The sequence below is a fragment of the Kryptolebias marmoratus genome, linkage group LG20 (genome assembly GCF_001649575.2).
Source record: "Kryptolebias marmoratus isolate JLee-2015 linkage group LG20, ASM164957v2, whole genome shotgun sequence".
Lineage (NCBI taxonomy): Eukaryota > Metazoa > Chordata > Actinopteri > Cyprinodontiformes > Rivulidae > Kryptolebias > Kryptolebias marmoratus.
This window is the reverse complement of record NC_051449.1, coordinates 23517461-23532884: the sequence shown is the minus strand read 5'-3', so window position 1 is coordinate 23532884 and position 15424 is coordinate 23517461. Positions and strand designations below refer to the sequence as shown.

Genomic DNA, 15424 nt, shown 5'->3' with positions numbered 1-15424 from the left:
TGCAGAAGCCTCTACTGTATCAAATCGATACAGGAATAGCAGAGAGTTGGCCACTTTAAGGTAAACTTGACCCGGTTATTTCAAATAAATCTTTTAAATAAGGCCATGGGTGGCGCAGGTCTTCTGGTTGTCTATCACTGGACTCCATTCTGGGTGTTAGGGATTCTGCAGGTGCTGCCCTGCCTTGCTCTTCTTGAGGGAGGGCCTAATGGTTCTTTCTCGCTTTGCATTGGTTCAGTGGACCGATTCCTCTCTCGCCATTGGATACTTTCAAACTAACGAACAAATCAAAATATTGAAATGCGACTTGGATGTAACGAGTAACGCAACGGTTTTGTAGAAATGTAGTGAAGTAGAAAGTACAGATACTTACTGTACAATGTAGTGGAGTAAAAGTAGAAAGTATCCATCATTAAATCTACTTAAAAAAAAGTACAGATACACGAAAATTGTACTTAAGTACAGTAACAAAATACTTGTACTTCGTTACTTTCCACCGCTGTGAATGACTAAAATGAAACAACGTTAAAGGGATTCTTAGTTTTACTGATTAGTAGTAACATTAGTCATGACATAGCAACTAGGACACGAGGGTGCAAAATTGACCACTATGGCTTTGTGTGTGTGTGTATTAAATTTAAACCAAGCATTATTTCTAACCACATTTCCCTCACCGTGAGGACTCTGGTCTGGCTTGCACTGCATCTTCAATCTTACTGTCAGGAGTATGTGGAGGAGTTAGAGCGGCAGGCACACAGCTTTCCATCTCAGCATTCCTTTTCTGTCTTTCTTTAGCCTTCCGTCACTCCTTACGCTTTTGTTTTTGAGCTCTTTTACTCAGGTCATTGATTGTTTTCTTTTTCCCTGCTTCTTTATCTCTTTTCCATCGCTCATGCGCTTTCCTGAGGTATTCTTCCCTTCTCTGTGAATCTGCATTTCTTCTCGCCCTGTACTCTCTTTGCCTCTCTGCATTTGATTTAGCCATTTGATAGGCCCAATCTGAAAATAATCTTCATGAAATAACACTTAGAGAAAAGGGACTGGCTTGCTTAAGAACAACCCTGTAACGATGATTCAACCCTGTAACAGTGTTTTTTGTTATGGGGTTAGGGTGAGGGTTAGGACGATTTCAGCTAAAAGTAGCCATAAGTCCACATTAGCTAGGGTATGGAGCGGCATATGGCATGAGGAAAACAAGAAGTTGATATATTTTTCTAAGATAATTCTTTCATTTTTCCCAAACAGTAGGAAATATCATTTATGCATGTAATTTATGCATTCACTTTGTGTTTTTCACAGAAAATGCTTTTTTTCTCAGTTTGGTTGTATCATTGGTAAATGGTAAAAGGCTTGCACTTGTGTAGCGCTTTATCTAGTCCAAGGACCCCAAAGCGCTTCACTCTACAATCATTCACTCGTTCATTCATGCACTGATGGCGGTAAGCTACACTGTAGCCACAGCTGCCCTGGGGCGGGCTGACAGAAGGAAGGCTGCCATCACACCGGCGCCACCGAGCCCTCTGACCACCACCAGTAGGCGAGGCAGGTGAAGCGTCTTGCCCCAGGACACAACGAGACTGACAGAACAGGGGCTCGAACCGGCAACCCTCCAGTTACAGGACAAACATTATCATCAGTATCATTAGTTTGAACGTTCTGTGTCAAAGTGTTTGTCAGCCTTGTTAGCTGTGTAATAATGTCATCACACCACTCTCTGCCTTTCCTGCTCTCTGAGAAGTCAAAGCCTTAAATCGCTGCACTAATCCCAGTGAACAGTATTTTTAACTTGCGCTGGGACAGAAAGAACAGCAATAGGATTAAAGAATCAGAGAAGGCACTGAATCTTAAACTCACACAGCTAATCTTCCTGCACCCTGACTGAAAAGCTCTCTTTCACTTTATCTTTACAAACATTGGATGGTATTTTTTTTCCTGGGAAACAGTCAGCAAATGGAAATATTCAGGAATATTTTTGTTCTTATTGTTCTTCACTGACTGGAACCAAAGTTAGCACCGACCCTTTCTGCTTCTTGGTCTGCTGAAGAGCTGGCACCATGGCGAGCATTAGGCCCAAGCTGAAGGTGCTGAAAAAACGTCGCTCCAGCCTTTTTGCAAGCATAAAACGAGACATAAGTCTTTCACAGAGCATCGAAGAGGAAGAGAATGAATTTCCTTTTTCACAGGACAGTTCAGTAAAACCATGGACTTCAATGGACAACCTTGACACCCCTGTTGTGGAAAAAAATAAGAGCAAAGACGCACCAAACCCAAGGAGATCAAACATTGTCAACTTGAATGTGGGTGGGAAGGTATTTCACATCCCAAAGCATCTGGCACTCAGATACCCAAAAACCAGAATTGGAGTCCTTGCTCTGTGCAATGATCCTGTTAAGCGTCAGACACTCTGTGACGACTATAATGTTCAGAACGATGAGTTCTTCTTTGATAGGGACCCTATGTTTTTCCACTACATATTTCACTTCTACTGCAGCAATGTCCTTTGGGTGATGGACAGCCTCTGTCCTGTCAACTTTGAGGAAGAGATGTCATTCTGGGGGCTCAAACTGAAGGACAGTCCAAGGTATGCTGCTTGGATTATACTGTGAGCTACAGTTAATACTGCCTGCCGGGGAACGCAAAGGAGAAGCAATATTGTTTTTTAGTTCGTGTTCGTGTGTCTGTAGTGTTAGCAATCAATCACTCACTGACTGGATTTAAATGAAACTTTTAAAAGGTAATTATTGGGTTGACATGTACAGCTGAATAACCTGCAAAGTCAACCTAAATCAAGATGGCTGCCACAGCAAAGAGATCTTAGCAGACAGAAAAAAGGGTATAACTATAGCTAATGAGCTAAATATAGTGTGGTAGTCACTGAGACTAATCTCCAACTTATACTCTGAGCTCTAACTGATTGCACAAGAACTGTATGTCAAACTTTGCCATTGACCACTGAAATCAACTATGTCTGTTTGTTAGCAAAATATGTCAAGAACCACTGGATGGGTTTTAATGAAACTCTCAAAAAGAAGTTATTGGCTCTTCATCTAAAACTGATCAACTTTTGGAGTCAATCCAATTCAAGATGGCCATCACAGCTAGTCAAACATAGCCTACGCAAAAATAGCTACGCCTCAGTGAATTTTACAGATATTGAGCTAAAACTTGGTGTGGTATAGATGATAATCATTCTCAACACACACTGAAGGCACTAGCAGATTATGCGAGCTATCACATAAGATTGCGCATAATGTTATTATCAAGGTTTGACCAAAATGGCTGCATAATCTGATTTTAGTCTAAAACTCTGGCATAGACAGCAGCATGCGATAAGCGTTCCTTTAAGGCCTTTAGTCTGTGTATGTTAAGCATGGGTCAGAAAAGCATATTTATGCCAAATTTCTTTTGTCCTAGGTGCTGTCGTATTTTGTTTGAAGAAAAAGTGGATGACATCAGAGACCAACTGAAGGTTAACCAGGAGCTGATTGATGAGATTAAACCTCATCAGGATGACGAAGGCTACACAACCATGTTTCTAGGAGACTTTCGAAAGGCCCTTTGGGACTTGATGGAGAATCCTTACTCCTCTCTAGCAGCCAAATCTTTTGCTGTATTTTCTAGTCTTTTTGTGCTTATCTCCATCGTTGCCATGACAATGAATACAGTCAATGAACTCAGGCAGTACAAAGCTGCTGGCAAAACATATATGGAGTGGGTGGAGGTTGCCTCCATCTTGTTCTTCACTCTAGAATATTTTTTGAGGCTTGTCACCACGTCTAACATCAAGCATTTTGTGAAAAGTGCCCTGAACTTTGTTGATGTGGTGGCTGTCATGCCGTACTTCATCCAGATCATCTTTGAAACGTTTGTTATAGATTCAGAAGATGCCAGTGCACAGGAAGATCTGAAGGCCATGTCCAGGGTCAGTAAAGTCAGCAAAGTGCTCAAAGTGGTCAAGCTAATGCGCATCTTCCGTATCCTGAAACTTGCCCGTCACTCCACAGGCATGAGGGCATTTGGTTTTACCATCCGCCAGTGCTCTGAGCAAGTATGATCCCCCCCACACACACACACAAATACAGACACAGACATATTTATATGTATCTATTTATATCTAAAGATTGGTATAAATATTTTCCAGCTTTAATCAAAAGTGCTGTGAACTTCCAAATTATTTCCTGTTGCTCCTTATAAAGAACATGAATTTTAAGTAAAAATAAAGACCTAGCATTCAATCAAGGAATGCATATCGCTTGCTGTCTTTCATGCCAGAAACGATGATAAGTTCTAGCTGGTTTGGTCAGTTCTTGAAAATAATGTTACTTATGTACAATCTCACTCAGTTTTGCAAGATGTCACGCTCTGAGTAATGAGTAGCACTTGAAGTAAGTCTTGTGAATGACTCTCAGCTACAATCACACCAAATTTTAGCACAATATCTGTAAACGTAACAGAATTTGAATAATTTTTGTCTTTTCTAAGGATAGTTGTTAATCAGCTGTAAAAGAACAATCAGTGCCTTGAAAGTTTCATTAAAATCAGTTTGATGTTTCATGAGATATGTTGCTAATAGACAGAGATGACTCCAAATAGTGAATGGCAAAGTTTTAAACAAAGAGCCGATGTAATCTGCTTGCCCTTAGAATATATGCTGGGGATCAATCTCAGCTACTATAGCACCAAATATTAGGTCAATATTTGTAAAATTGACTCAATTATACCTAATTTTTGTACTTTATAATGTCAGTTGGCTGTGGTGGCCATCTTAAATTAGTTTGAAATCCAAAAGTTAATCAGTTGAAGATGAATAAAATATTTTTAATCAAAATCTGTCCAGTGGTTCATGAGATATTTTGACAACAAACAGACAAATGACATTAGACAAGATATCGTTCACCTTTGCCTTACAGCAATGGTTGAGAATAAAGCTATTTTAGTCAAATCCACAAAACACAGAGGTTCTGTTGCTAACATTGTGTACATGATAAATTGAACACAGAGATGTTATGAAGCTAAACACAAAATGAACTTTCCCAAGTAAATATTTCCTATTAAACACTTAATAGAATTTCATGCCCATAGGCACAGCCTGTCAAATTCACGCAGCTTATTTTCTGATAACATAGTTAATAGTATTAGATCTTAAATTCTTAGATGATCTTACAAATGGTGGAAAAGAAAATTAAATCTTCACATACATTTTCATTTTCAGTATCTTGCAAGTATAACTGTTGTCGTTGTCTGTAATACTGTAGGTGTGCTGTCTGTTTCTGTTCATCGCCATGGGCATCTTCACCTTCTCTGCCCTGATGCATTCTGTGGAGGTGGATCAGCCTGGGACACCATTCAGCAGCATACCAGATGCCTGGTGGTGGGCTGCGGTGAGTCAGGGACAAACAAGTAAAGTTTGTGACTATGAACATAATTGTGTACTATTTTTAGCAAATAATATAAAAAACAGCAACTGTAACTTACCATTTTTATTGCACAAATGCTGATTCAGTTTTCACATCGTTTTTCTGTTTACGTGATTTTGTTCTATACGTTTTCTGCAGTCTAACTCCTGCAAACTTTGAGTTATTTTAGCCATTAAAACGTTCAGCTCATTCAGGAAATGGGTGCTCCAACTTTTGTCTTTTGTAACTTATATATTTTTCAAAACATTTACCTTTATTTACAATTTTACATACTTCAATTCCTTAAAAATATCCTTTGGCACCTTTAGCAAGCGTTTTGATAGTTTTAGCAAATCTTCTGGTGCTTTAAGATAGCATTTTGCTACTTTTAACTTTTAGCTCAGGTTCTGCTTCTTTTAGCTTTACCAACTCAGTTTTAGCTCCTTCAGCAAATTTCAGCTAAGTCATTCAGCATTCACATTGCATTTCACATAAGATGCCATTTCCCTGGTTAGTATTATTGTTACAGCCAATCAAAATGACAATCTAATCTGTATTCACATAACATCTTACATTACACTGCATATTTCCTAATCAGTGGCTTCAGTAATGTTTATAGCATTCAGAGTAGGTGACCACCCTTTACAGCTGGCGCTCAACTTCTTCTGGATCAGTTAACGGGGGCATGAAGCTTAGTAAGCTGCTCGTCTTTACAACGCTGATGAAACGCTTAGCTGAAGGTGTGTCAGTATGATCTAGCTGTGCAGTACACGCTGTGTATCAAGGATTAGGGATTTGTGATGCCTGCCTTGTCAGACCAGCTTTAAGCAGAATCATGCCTTGAGTTTTTTTTTATTTCAGTACCACAAAGCAGTGAACTCTGTTTCCTTTTTTTCCAGAATAAATTGTATTCTAGATCCACTTTAGAAATCTTTTCTTAAACTAAAAAAATCCATATAATTATAATTTAGCTCTAAAAGGATTGTTTCATTTAGCCGCATGATCTATTTATTACAATGGCTTACCAGGTGGGGCCCTGGTTCCTTGCTGTCTTCTATCCATACAAGTGTTTTTGAACCTCTCTTTGTCAATGTATTTCTATGGGAAAATATTTGTTAATAGTTACATTTTTTGAACAGTATAAAAGTTTCAAAAGCTAAAAGTCATAGCACCCATCTCCTGAATGAGCTAAATATTTTTATATATAATAGAAATGGCTAAAATTGCACAAAGTATATAGAAGTAGATTGCAAATAATGTATGAAAAAATATAAATAAAACATAAAAACAATAGTGTGAATGCTGACTCAGCATTCACGTGATTAACAGAAGCTGTGTCATAGATTTGGGAAACAGCATGTAGGGTGATTCTACTCTTTTCTTCCCTAGGTGAGCATCTCCACGGTTGGTTACGGAGATGTTATCCCTGTCTCCTATCTTGGCCGCTGCGTGGCATTTGGCTGCATCTCTTTTGGTATCATCCTCAATGGAATGCCCATCTCCATTCTGTTCAACAAGTTTTCAGACTACTACGCCAAACTTAAGGAACAGGAATACACATTTTCAAACACTGAGCGCACTTTCCAGCTTCAGAAGCGTTTGAGGCGCAAGTTTGACAGATGTTTCGAACCCCCACCAGAAGAATCTGATGATGAGATTCACTTTCGACCCAGTGGAAGATATAATGACTATGATTTTGACATTGAAGAATGAGAGGCGCTGCCTTCCTGGCTAACCTTAAATGGCATTATTATCCCTGGGTCTGGAAAGTTTAGGACCCCATACTGAGTCTATGTGAGCTGAGCCAAGCAATCTAAGAGGGGTTATGGAAGCAGCCAAGTTATGCTTTAAGCCTCAGTTTTAATTAGTTCTGTTTGAGTGTTATTAGTGACAAATCATTCTTCTGACATGTGGACAGAAAAGTTCCAGTGGACTGCTTGTTATCTGCTTCCAAGGATAGCGCCGCCTGCAACCAGTGTTGACTAAACTTAAATACATGTCAAGGATTTCCAAATATAACCTTAGAAGTTATGCTTGTGAAAAACTCCTCTTATTAGAAGTGCTATTATTGAACTATTTTACACAACTACTCTTTATCTGCGGGTACTTCACTTTTTTAAAAACTTGTACAAAAACAAACAAAAAAAATGACTTTGATTTTAAACTTTTTAAAAGTTTGGCAATTATCAGCTTTTTGAAAGTCTTATCTTATGCCTTTTCAGGTTAAGAGAAAACAAACTGTCGCTTCAATATCAATGCAACACTCCTCCACACACAATGCATTATGTGTCAGAAAAGAACATTCCTGTCAGAATTACTTAGTGTGACACCAAAGGCATCATAGGCACATTTCACTTTGGCTCCAGGACCTTTTTACTCTGCTTATTATTTACCCTAGTAAATTCAGCCCTGTTGTGCTTCTTCTACATTTTGAGGGTCAAGGTAGATTAGGCAAACTAAATCCCTGATGTGTGGCCTATTGCTTCTCCTCAGCTGCTGAAATGTTGAAACTGGTCAGACAGCAGCTGTGCCATAAGCTGTATACATCTAGACCTCAGACCGAAACAGGGATGTTGAAGTTAGACTGAGATCAGCATTCCCTGCAGGCTGGTTTCAGTACAAATTCTAAGTTCTGCCCCCTCCATGTAAATAATTGGAACTTTGTAAAAAAAATTAAATAAATAAAATAAATAAATAAAAAAATCCCACCTCAGATCATTTTTTTTCAGGTGTTGACACTTGTCGCATACAGTAGTTTTTACCGTGCTGTTTTATGTACAAATATTAATTTTTTTGTAATATGTTTATCTGTAATTATTTAGAAAATGTCTACAATAGAGGTCATGTAACACTGTGATTGTGTGCAGAACAGTAGGTGCAACTTAAAGCTTCACATTCGTGGTGCACAGACTCTTGTTCCAAAAATCCAACATGACAGCAACTGTAAAAAGGGTCCAGCAGGTTTCAATCAAGACATGCATTACAATACTAGACTAAGTGTGCCCATCTTTTCTTGTTGTTGGGATTTGAAGCCAGGAAGGAGAAGCCAGCAAGATCCTGTTGAATCTTTGGGACCAGTGTCTGCACACTAGAGATGTGTAGCTTTAGGTCCCACTTACTTGCCTGCACAAAATCAAAATCATGACCTTTCTTTTAAGCATGAAATACCTAATATCATCCATCCATCTATTCTTTTTCTACCTTCTTCTCCTTTTCTGGGTCATGGGGAGCTGGTGCCTATCTCCAACAGTCACTGTGCAAGAGGTGGGGAACACCCTGGACAGGTTGCAAGTCCATCACAGGGCCACATAGAGACAAATGAGACAAAGAAAAGTAAAGTCACATTTGTTTAAATGAGGGGACCGCACCGTACTGGAACCACCCTGTGGGGACGCTGTACCTGATCTGGCTTCAACTTCTGGATTCTTTACCGAGTCTAGCATTTTAACACGTCTATGGCTATACTGCTGGCTGCAGAACAATTTTTATGGCCTGCTCCTCCATGTAAACAAATGGGACATTTGGCTCACTAAAAAATAAAAATACAGTTCAGGCAATTTTTTTCTGGTGTTGATTTTTGTTGACTCACATAGCTTTTACGTTGCTGCTGTAGCATCATGCACAGGTGCTGGCTCCAACGATATAACATGGTGACACTCTCAAAAACAGGCCTTTTTGGCTTCAATTCTGAACAACAGGAGGAAGGGGAAATACTACATCCATCTTCACTCATTCGGAGCAGCATTTCCAGTTAAGTGCTCCCATCATCATCAGACAAGCAAAACTGTAAAGAAAAGCAAACCAAAATTTGCAACATTTGGCTTTCAGATTACAGCAGTCAGCTGATATTAAGATCCTACAACTATTAGTCATCGATAACTGCGAAAATTAATATTTTACCGGCTTGAGATCATCTATTAAGACATTTCAATTACACTGCAGTCTCATCGTCTATAAACCTCAACAATGACAAACAGCATAAAAACATTATCTGGACATGAAACCTCTTTACTTTTGGTAATCAGTTCTGTTCTGTAAGAAGAACTTGTGGGGATCTGGAGTTTTGCCTCAGCACTACTGGCAGTACCAGTAATCCTCCTTTCCCAGCTGAAGCAGATTCCACCTAATGAGCAGCACCAGTATTTAAACCTCCAGTTGGTTCCAGATCTTCGCTGGAGCATCAAGCCTTATGGGTTAGAGTCTCAGCCTTTTAAGTCTGGTTATTAAGCCCATGGCTACGTTAACCTTGTTGTTTGTGCTTCTACTTCATCTCAGGTTGCGTTGCCTTTTTGCTCGCTGACTTTTGCATTCCTGGAACTTACCTGCTTCTGGACTCCTTCCGTCCTGGATTATCTGTGCTTCGGCCTGCTTCGCCTCCACGCCGTGCCGCCTCACTGGACCTGTAAGATAAAGACTATTATTCTCAAGAAACCTCTTACTATTCAAACTAACCCAACTGTGCCAGAGACTCATCTTGCTCCTTCATGCTGTTGCAGGTCCTCCTGGTTATCCTTCACTGTAAATACTCCATCTGTAAATAAAAACACTTACGTTTTACTCCGTCTCCGTGTCTGGTTCTCAGTGCCACTCTTACTACAACTCTGGTTTATATCAGAGCTGACTCCACACATCAGATCAGAAGCTTTAATTTTAGAATATCTGAAAAAGCTATTTTTTTTTCCCACAACAGGGAACATTTTCAACTTTAAACACGAGTTTTACACATTTTTTTATGCAGTAAAACAGCCTAAAAATAAAAGCATGTCAGAACACTCAGTGATAAGATTGGTAAAGTTATTCATGATGGAATTTAAAGCTGGATGGTATTTTTAAGAGTGCAGCAGCGACAGCTAAATGCTACATGCTACAGCATAAGTCCTGATCAGCTGTTTAAATGGTGAGGCTGAAACTTACTGATCTAGAATTGTAATGGGCTGTTGTAATGATCAGTGTTATTACTCTGTTTTAAGCAGCAAATATTTTAAACTAAAAGTGTCCCAGGCATTACACAACAGCAAATGATCAAACCAGTCTTTAGATCTGTTAGTTTTCCATCAATAAAATGAACATGCATTAAAACAATCTGCTGTTTTGGTGAACAGTTTTTAAGTATAAACCTTTTATTGAAAGCTTCCTCTTTCTTCAGTGGATGTGAATAACCGGGGCTCCACAGATCACAATGCTAAATTTATTCCAAACTGACAAAGATTTTTTTCTCCTATTGCTACATTCTTTCTCTGAGTGTGTGTACAACTCATGGTTATTGTTTTGGGAACAATATCTGAACTGTAGTTTTTGCAAATTCACAACAAAGTTAATGTTACCTTAGAAATTAATGGGACTGAGGCTAACACTGGACAAATGTTTCACAATTTGCACTATAAGGAAGTGCTCTGGTATAAGAAGGTATATGAGTCTATTTCAACCTGGAGAGACTCACACGGAGAAATAAAGACAATTAGAGTGTTTTATTGGCTGGAGGTCTTTGGCGCTCGGGCCCCGGCAGAAGACGAGTTTGCAGAGAACCGCTGTGAGCTTGAATGATCAAAGTAGGGTGAGAGATTAGGGTAGTCTTCCCCCGGGACCCGGACCTGGTGGTGGCGTGGAGGACGAGGAAGGGGAGATCAGAGGAGCATAAGAAAGCGAGGGTGGAGATCGGGGAGGCGGTGGGACGAGACTTGGCTGGCCAGCAGGAGGAGCCGTGGACGGGGAGCCTTATATCCTGCACCTGGATGCGATTGTCAGCTGGGAGCGAGGATCCGTGATGAGTGATGCCGGTCAGCTGGGTGAGTCTGCCAGGTTGAAATTGCGGCGAGCCTTCACGAGCTACTCATGGAGCCTTGGTTCTCTCTACATATTTCCAATGGACTGTCATTTGGAATCTTAGGGTCTCACCAGTCAGAAATGTTTAGAGCTCCCCAAACCACTCTGTAAGATCCTGATAATTTAAGAAATACCACCTCTGTTACGTCCCAGCTCGGCCATAGGAGTAAAGACGTGACATTTAAGACTCCCAGACTCTTTTAGGTGGTGAAAAGGAAAAGAGTTTATTCTTGCTGAGCTTAAAGAATTGGGTGAAAAGTAAAGTTACAATAAACATAAACTTCAAACAAGTGGGTAGCACATGAAAGAAAAATGTCCCTCACTAACAAAGTCTAAGTAAGGGCTGAAAACCAAACAAAGCACAGAAGTACCAGACAACAAGCAAATCCAAGATACTTCCAAAACACAAAGTCACAACACGTTAAACTATCTAGTCTAACAAAGCGACAAAGCTGAAATCAGAGGCACACAGTCAGCAACAAGGCGCACTGTTCAAACAAAGGAACAGCCGCCCTGGGGAAAGGAAGTGAGGGTTTAAATATGGCAAGCCTCCTCAGGGATAGGTGGAGCAGTCAATTGGCCAGCCAATCACGACGTCTGTAGGCGGCGACCAGGAAGGAGAGACAGGAAAGGGTTGCATCCAATGGTCCCACAACAGAGCCTGAACAAGGAGGAGGAGGGAAAAAAGAAAACATACACCGAAGGCCACCGGGCCGTAACAACCTCCCTCTGTTTTCTGGTTAAATTTCTACACTGATAATCTGTAATTACCACAGTAAATGCAGTGGAAATGGAGAGGGAAAAGAAAACTACCCTTGTTCCCCAAAAAAGGTACCTGCAGAAGAAACACATCTTAAGTTGAAGATGCACAGAGCAGGAGGTGTGCCAACAGGGATCAGGAGTGACAGTTTATTTTACGGTCAAGGATTACTGGGATCTGCACTTGGATCACCTGGTAAAAGTCAGTCATGTACTGTTCTACACAGAAATGTCTGATCCCATGCACACACTCATGCTGACAGGCTACTTTACTGGATTCCTTTTCTTCAATAAAAAAGTATAGTTTTTTTTTTTATTTATTACAACTTGGACAATGGTACTTGTAACAGTAATTGGACAGCCTAGTATTTGACCTGCTCCCTTTAAGATAAAAGGCCTGTCCTCTCAGTTTTTTTATAATCAGTGACATTCCTAGAAGAAAACTGGTTTTGTTCTGTTCTGCTACCTGTGTTTAGATTTTTACCTGAGATCATTAATTCATTAAAATATAGAGCGGAATAGACTTGTGCTTACATTTAGAAAGCACCTCAGGGCTTGAAGCACTGCGTTTTCAAATCCTGTTTTTGGTTTTAAAACTTCATTAGACAATATATAAAAATGAATATGATTATTTTTCAACATGCTTTCCTATTTTTGACTATTTTTACAAGAACAAAAACAAATTTAAATATATTCAATTAAATTAAAATATATAAGCAACAGTTTTGGTAATAATACAGAGTGGGACAAAAGAAGATGAGAGAGAAGTTTTTTGGGGCATTTTCCTTACTTTCTTCGAAGTTACACATTTACAAACCCTAAGATTAGCATGCCTTTAAACAATTTTAAAAAGCCCAGATGTTGATGTCATGGCTTTGGAAGATTCTGATAGGTTAGTTTTTTTTAACATTTGAGTTTATTAGTAAATCTAAAGAAATCAGCCAAGATATCAGGAAGAGAATTGCTGACCTACATAACTCTGGTTCATCTTTGGGTACAACTTCCAGAAGCCTGAAGGGTCATCTGTTCAAATAATTATACACAAGTATAAACATCATGGGAATGTCCTGCCATCATACAGCTCAGGAAGCAGATGGTTTCTGTGTTCCTGAGATGAACGTATTTTGGTGTTTATTAACCCTAAAACAAAAACAAAAGACTATGAAGATGCTGGTCAGAGCGTGTCAGTATAGTGAAATCAATCCTGTACCAATATGGACTGAAAGGCCACTCGGTGAGGAAGAAACCATTACTCCGAATACAAGATAAAAAAAGTCAGATTACAGTTTGTAAATGCACACAGTAACAAACACTTTCATTTATGGATACATGTCCTGTGGTCTGATGAAACTAAAACTTTGGTCATAATGACCATCATTACATTTAGAAGAAAAAGGGGAAGCTTGCAAGTTCAAGAACACCATTCTAACTGTGAGGATGGATTTATGCTCTGTGAGAAGTGGAGAAATTGTCTCTCTCTCATGTGGTTGCATAACAAAAATCATGTCATTTTGTTCTCCTAGCCCCTTCTCTATACAAGGTACGGGAAGAACTTTTTCTCCCACCGGTATGTGTCAACTATTGTGTGATTGGTCAGAACTTTGTTGTGGGTGTGTTTATCTGGAAAAGCAGGTGAACAGATAAAATGGGCCACTTTGTTTACATTTGAACAAAGTGAACAAAGCCTGGCATACAAAGACTCTAACAAACTTCTACTGTGAGGACAGTGGGTGTAATCTGCATGTAAATCTGAATTTGAAATGTAAATCATTTCAAAATATGATATAAGAGATGACTGTTTAATAGTCTATAATGTAATTGATGATATAAATAGTATTTAAAATAATTGTACATAGTTGAATATCATGTAAAATGGAAACAAGTTGTCTTCTTTTTGATGTTCTGAAAGTTAATTGATAATAAATTGACAAGTAGGAAAAGGGCAGGACATTATAAGATGTATCTTCTACCTGCTCCTTTTCGAACAGAATATATAAAATTTGCATGTCACATGGGCAGAATAATTTGTTTTACATTTTATTTCTTAAGTTTGTTTCATTGTATTTCATTTTCTTTTCTTTTTTTGATTGTTTTTACTGTCTGTTCGAAATAAATAAATAAATAAATAAATAAATAAATAAATAAATAAATCTACTTTATGTAATATCTCAACTTTAAAAGCTTGAACTGCACACTCTCTGCTTTTTGAATTGATAAAGCTCCTCAGCTGAGAAGCAAAACGTCTTCAGCTACAGAACAGAAGTCCAGTTGTTTTTATTTTCTAAGCCTTTTTTGGATTTACCATGTACTGGATCACTGCGAATCTTCACCAACAAATGACAAAATTCCAGCAAACTATTGTGAGAAGGTTGTCGGTCCCCTACTCAGAAAACATAGGACCTCCTTTCATTGTTATGCTGACGACAGTCAGATATACATGCCACTAAAAAAGGAGTCTTTTCGTTCAAGTCCCTACTTCTGTGTCTTGAAAACATTAAAGCCTGGATGGCTTTAAATTTCCAAAATTTTAACAACAAGAAAACAGAAGTGATGGTCCAGGTTTTATCATCTTAGGCAGCTGGCAAAGATAAAGCCAATTCTTTTAAAACAAGATTTTGAAAAAGTAATTCATGCCTTCATTACAACTCAGCTTGATTATTGTAACGCTCTTTACTTTGGAGTCAGCCAGTCTTCCCTCAGGTGTCTCCAGTTGGTCCAGAATGCTGCTGCTTGTCTCTTAACCAGAGTCGGGAGGAGGGAGCACATCACCCCTATCCTGGCTTCTCTACACTGGCTGCCTGTGCAGTTTAGAGTTCATTTTAAGATTATTTTATTTGTTTTTAAAAGTTTACATGGTTTTGCCACATCTTACCTCTCTGAGGAGACAGAGTTTTTAGTGTTGCCACTCCCAAATTATGGAACGATTTGCCGTTACATTATGGAATTGCCCCTTTATTGTCCACTTTTAAAACTCTTCTTAAGACCGCTTTTATTCTTTGGCTTTTAACACATGTTGAGACTTTTGCTCTGACTTCTGTTATTGTGTTTTATTGTTTTTGTTGTCTTTTGTCTTTTCAATACTTTGAATGTGTGAGGATTTGAGTTTTTGAGTTATTATTTCAGTTTGGTTTTTTTCCTGGTTGTGTTGTTCTCAGTATTCACTCCTCCCCTGTCACTCTTCTGCCTTCCTTGCCACGCCCATCTCCACCTGTCTGCCATTATCCCCACTCACCTGTTTCCATTTACCTCGTCAACCCCAGTGTTCAAATACCTGGTCATTTCTCTCACACCCTGTCGGATCATTGTTTGTCGTTGGCTGTATCCATGTTTTGTTTCCTCGTTGCCTTGCCATGCCATGCTTTGGATTTTTGTTAAGATTAGTTTGCTGCCACGTCAGCGGTTTGTTTTTATTTATTTTCTTTATTTACTAAATTAGTTTTTGTTTT

General features: G+C 39.0%; 1 protein-coding gene across 1 annotated transcript; it reads left to right on the top strand.

The window, feature by feature from the left end:
• The first annotated feature begins 1827 nt into the window (after window positions 1–1827).
• Window positions 1828–8608, top strand: si:rp71-39b20.4 (potassium voltage-gated channel subfamily V member 2). Its single transcript, XM_017431339.3, has 4 exons — window positions 1828–2581; window positions 3415–4048; window positions 5256–5381; window positions 6786–8608. The coding sequence occupies exons 1-4, from the start codon at window positions 2055–2057 to the stop codon at window positions 7107–7109; spliced, it is 1611 nt and encodes a 536-aa protein (XP_017286828.1). The 5' UTR covers window positions 1828–2054; the 3' UTR covers window positions 7110–8608.
• Window positions 8609–15424: the final 6816 nt, after the last annotated feature.